Here is a 5,160-nt window from a genome sequence, read left to right as displayed (position 1 = left end):
AAAAAAAAAAAAAAAGACAAAACAAATTGATGATCTAAATCATAATCAGGAAAACGAATAGAAGGAGATCTGTGGTAAAATACCTAAGAAACAGCCTGCCTTCAAGTCGGGCAAATGGAGCTGAGAAGTTGCCATTCTGGTAGCAATTAGACCAATAAGAAAAACGTTGAGGATTTGGAGAGATAACAGAGAAGGTATATATATATATATATACTCTGTACTAAGCTTATATGAATGAGTTAGACGTACAGTCAGGAGGAGAGGAAGGGATTAGTGGGTCGTGTTGATTGATTGCCATACGGAGGAGCGTTTCTTCACCGGGGAAGGGGAATTGGGAACGATAGATTTCAGGTTAGGTTAGATAATCTCTTGTGAAGATTAGACCAGAAACCAACGATTGAACTAAAGCCCATCGAATTTTTTAAGAATGATAGCCACGTGTCTAAATTTGCCCCTATGCAAAATGATGACATGGCTTAATGAGGAGAGAGGCAAGTCTGTTTTATTGTATAAGATATTATTCAAACGCGTATTAAAATGTAAAACTCATTATTTTAATATATAACGTCCATGTCAGCTTATTAGAGATTCTTGCTTAGAGCAACTCCAAAGAGGTATCTAACCTACTTCCAACCAAGTATCCATGTAATTAATTGTGTTTTAATTAAATCAAAAACATAAAAGATACTTAGAAGTGTCTCTAACTTTAGATGTTTTGGAAGTGTATCCAAAAGAAACGTGTCAATCAATTGGTGAGTGTATAAAGAAAAGGGGAAAAAATTTGGTCGACTTCTCTCTCTTTCGCGTAACTATTTTTTTTTTGGCTATGTGACGGAGAATCGTCATCGGTTGATCATGAAACCCGCCGCCGGTTGAGCCTAGAATCCAACGCCGGAAGCATCGTCCTTTCCACTGCCGGCTTCATCAACGGCGAAATTGGTGGAATTTGAGACTTGAATGTTTTTCTTTTCTGACTTGTGGTTGACTGCTCTACAGGAAAGAGTAATCAAAACCTGACGATGTGGGGATCGCGACCGAGCATGCAGAGGATGGAGATCTCACGGAGAGTGGTGGGAGGAACGCCTTCTCCGTCTTCGTGGAGACGAGTCTTCTTCAAAGCGGCGATGAGACCAGTAGCTTTCTCTCTCGCTCTGTACACTTTGCCGTAAGTGCCTCCCCCTACTTTCTCTAGCTTCTCGAAGGCTTCCATGGCCGACACTTTGCGGTAAGATCGGTTTTATAGATAGAAACCGATTTTGTATAAAACAAGTCTCTGTTATGAAAGAGGAAAGTTTTTATTATTTAAAAGATCAAACTTTTGTTGGTTATGTTTATTGTATGGTGTTGTGATTGATTCTTTATCAGGCTTGTTGTATGATTACTCCCCATATCGTCAAGTTTCAAGAATCCATAGTTTTGTGATTGATTTTTTATGGTGTTGGTGTATTCTGCCATCAAGTTTCAAAACTTGAGCGTGCTATTAAAATTTCTGAGGTAACTTCTCCATATCATGTTTGGTTCGCGTTTGAGTTATCCCCATTGTTAATTGGTCAATTTGAGAAGAATATTAAGACTTGAATTGTTTATTTGACCAGGTTCACAGCTCGTGGCTTCCCCAGCGATAAAAAAGACCGTGAAAACGCATGTTGAGCCACACGTACAAGCACTGTCTACCAAAGCTGATAAGGTAAACCACTTTATGCTCTTTGATTGTGGAGTTCAATGAATTTAGGATGATCAATGCTTGGTAGAGTCTAGTATCTTGGTAGTTGGCTTTAATTACGGGCTGTCTAATCAAATGTGCTCACCTAATGTGATCAATGCTTGGTTGGTTTTAGATTAGGTAAGACTTTATTTCTAACACCACACACTTGAAACACTTAAACACACTCACACTTGTTATAAATGAAAGCAACACACTCACAATGAAAGCAACACACTCACACTCGTCCTTCTTCGGTTCCATTCTCTCTCTCCTTCTCCTTTCTCCACCAGAAAGTAGGAATGGATTCTTCAAATTCATTTACTCAGTCTTCAGGTTTTCTGGAACTGTTAAGTAGCCAACAATGTGATCCTGTCTCACAAAGCATAGCTCTTGGATCTTCAAAAGTTCCTATTTTTAGTTCCCAGTGGACTAATAATGCTCCAACTCAAGCTGAAGAGACAACTGAAGACAGAAGAGGCAAAAGGAATTGGTCACAGAAGGAAGATGTGGTGCTCATAAGTGCTTGGCTTAACACAAGCAAAGATTCGGTCATAGGGAATGAGCAAAAAGCTGGCTCCTTTTGGAAAAGAGTTGGAGCTTACTTCAATGCAAGTCCTCAACTTGTTGGTATGGCAGATAGAGAGGTTGGCAACTGTAAGCAAAGGTGGTCCAAGATCAGTGACCAAGTCTCCAAGTTTGTTGGCTCGTTACATGCTGCAACAAGTCAGCAATCAAGTGGTCAGAATGACAATGATGTAATGAAGCTTGCTAATGAAATCTATCACCATGATTACAGTGCCAAGTTCACACTTGAGCATTGTTGGAGGGAGCTCAAAAATGAACAGAAATGGCTGGCAACTTTTGGAACAGATAACAACAAGTTAAAAAAAGGAAAGATGGTTCTCAAGCTTATGTCCAGTCATCAAGCCATGGAGATCAAGAAGAGGCTCGTCCTGAAGGTGTAAAGAAGGCAAAGGCAAGGTTGAAGGCCCAAATGAGTGCGAAAGAGATGGAAGCAACCAGCAGCAAGCCTGTGGAGAAGTTGGAGAAGTTGCAAGAGATGTTTGAGATAAGGAAGCATGATCATGAATTGAAGAAGCAAGATTTTGAAATGAAGGAGAAGCTTAATAAGCAACATATGTTGGAGACTCTCCTTGCAAAAAAAGAACCTCTTAGTGAGATTGAAATGGCTTTGAAGAACAAACTAATAAGTGATATGTTGTTATAGTGTCAGTCTGCTTCTGCTTATGTATTTGTTTATGTTTTTCAGGTCAATTTGTTCTTCTTTGTTGAGTCAGTCTGCTTCTGCTTATGTATTTGTTTATGTTTTTCAGGTCAGTTTGTTCTTCTTTGTTGAGTCAGTCTGCTTCTGCTTATGTTATTTGTGAGTTTTGTTACTTTAGATTGATGAGAAAGACCAATGTTCTAATACCAGAATAATTTCAAGTGTTCATCTGTTTTTTTTTTCTCAGTTTTGAGTTGGAGTTTTGTACATGGTATTATGGTCTGAGGAGATTAGGAAAAAGGTGGTTTCAGACAAAGTACGCATTGGAGAAACTGTTCGGGCTAACAGTACCACTGCAAGAGGTAATAATCAATTGATGTGTCTTTTGCTTGTTCAACAAGATTCTGTTGAATCTGTCCAAAAACCTGCAACTTGAACCCATGAAATAATGTACAGGTAAGCTACTTTAGGAGAGGATTATGGTCAGAATAAAAGGTAGTGAATCACGACCAAGTAATATATAGAAAGTTCTACTTGCAGAGAGTTCATAGAATCAATCGGAGTACGCATCAGAGCTATGATCAATTCGTAAATCACCTTCAAAGTTGGCCCAAAATCATTTGTATCTGCAGAAACTGGAGAAACTGTTCTATTGCTGCATTGTTAGGACTCTGTTTGACAAGGTAAATTAATTTTTATTGAGTTGATATTTGGTATAGATAATCATGAAATATCCGACTTCATAATCAACGGTGAGATTTTGAAGTGGACGGTTGGATTAGTAGTTATTCACGTCTTTCTGAATCAGTTTGATGCACTGTAAAACAGAGTGATGTTTGATGAATTGTCTTGTTTGGTTGGAAAATGAGCTCGGACAGAGTGATATGTTTGATGTCTTGTTCAATAATTATAAGTTTTTTTTATTATAGAATGAGATGCAAGTAATCTATTACTGTATGTTTTCTAATTTTTGAAACTTAGAACTTTTAATTGGTTCTACCATTGGAGGGGTTAAAACTAAATAAATATCTAAAATTTTTAATTTGATTATTTCCAATTAAAAAATTGATTTAGAACTCTAACACTATATCCATGCCCATGCTAAAAGTAAAGTAGGGAGTAGAAGTCAAGGGGAGAAGAACCTAGTGATTGTGGAAGAAGACTACGCCACACGCGCACACGGATTGATTTTTCTTTTGTTTACTAAATCCACAAAATAAAACCCAGAAAATTCAAACCTTCCAAAAGCAGCAACTTGCCTCTCTCATTTGTCAGCTCCCTTTATAAATAAAAAAAAGTCTCCTCTTTTTATTCTTTACAGCATTTTACAAAACCCCTTAATTCACTGAACCCTCCTCATATTCTCTGACCCTCTCTAAAGTCTTTTATTAATAGCCTCAAAGATTTACTATTTAAAGTATCATAAGCTACTAGTAGTTTTATACATATTCAAAGATCAGACCAAACCCACTTCTTGTTTTGTTTTAGGACAAAGAAATCTTGGTCTTCTTCATCTCTTGCATAAAAGTACTTCCTTTCAAAGATCAGACCAAACCCACTTCTGGGTCGTGGTGGTTTGCTTTAAAGCTGCATTGGTCAACTAGAAACTTCGAAAAGGTAGTTGCTTTAGCTTGCATTCAAGTCATGGACGTCGGAGAAAGAAATAACCGGAAAAACGTCAACTTCAACCGTCCGCCGGCAATGGTGTTGGAGAACAGCAAGCATGAGTTACGTCGGACGCAGAAAAGGTTGATGATTCCGGCAAGTTATTTCAGTTTAAAGTCTCTGGTTCTGCTGGTGGGTCTAACGGCGTCTATGTTGATCCTTCCGTTAGTTTTGCCGCCGTTACCTCCTCCTCCGTTTATGCTTCTTTTGATTCCGATTGGTATTATGGTCTTACTAGTCGTTCTTGCCTTCATGCCTTCTTATTCTAAGGCCAAAGATGTAACTTGCACTTTTATGTAAATCCCTTATTATCCCATGTATATTATTTGAAAATCATTACAACTTTTTTTAGCGACATGTCATCACTAGAATGATTCTTAAAATTATTAGAGAAATATGTTGGTCCATCTAATTATATAATAAGCTTTTTATTAAACTAACAATAAATTCATCATTAATGTACTTTATTATTTCCTTAAATAAAAGTTACGAAATTCTAAAGTATATATGACAATTAATGATTTTGAATAATAAAGATTTGATGAAAAATAGTATATCTTCTATT

General features: G+C 37.3%; 2 protein-coding genes across 2 annotated transcripts; both read left to right on the top strand.

Annotated features, from left to right (window-relative positions):
- The first annotated feature begins 2,004 nt into the window (after positions 1 to 2,004).
- Positions 2,005 to 2,670, top strand: LOC106309200 (glutathione S-transferase T3-like). Its single transcript, XM_013746260.1, has one exon. The coding sequence runs from the start codon at positions 2,005 to 2,007 to the stop codon at positions 2,668 to 2,670; it is 666 nt and encodes a 221-aa protein (XP_013601714.1).
- Positions 2,671 to 4,421: 1,751 nt separating this feature from the next.
- LOC106310967 (protein AUXIN-REGULATED GENE INVOLVED IN ORGAN SIZE-like) lies at positions 4,422 to 4,940 on the top strand. The gene has a single exon (XM_013748194.1). The coding sequence runs from the start codon at positions 4,575 to 4,577 to the stop codon at positions 4,893 to 4,895; it is 321 nt and encodes a 106-aa protein (XP_013603648.1). The 5' UTR covers positions 4,422 to 4,574; the 3' UTR covers positions 4,896 to 4,940.
- Positions 4,941 to 5,160: the final 220 nt, after the last annotated feature.

Source organism: Brassica oleracea, chromosome C8 (genome assembly GCF_000695525.1).
Source record: "Brassica oleracea var. oleracea cultivar TO1000 chromosome C8, BOL, whole genome shotgun sequence".
NCBI lineage: Eukaryota > Viridiplantae > Streptophyta > Magnoliopsida > Brassicales > Brassicaceae > Brassica > Brassica oleracea.
This window is presented reverse-complemented; position numbering and strand designations above follow the sequence as displayed.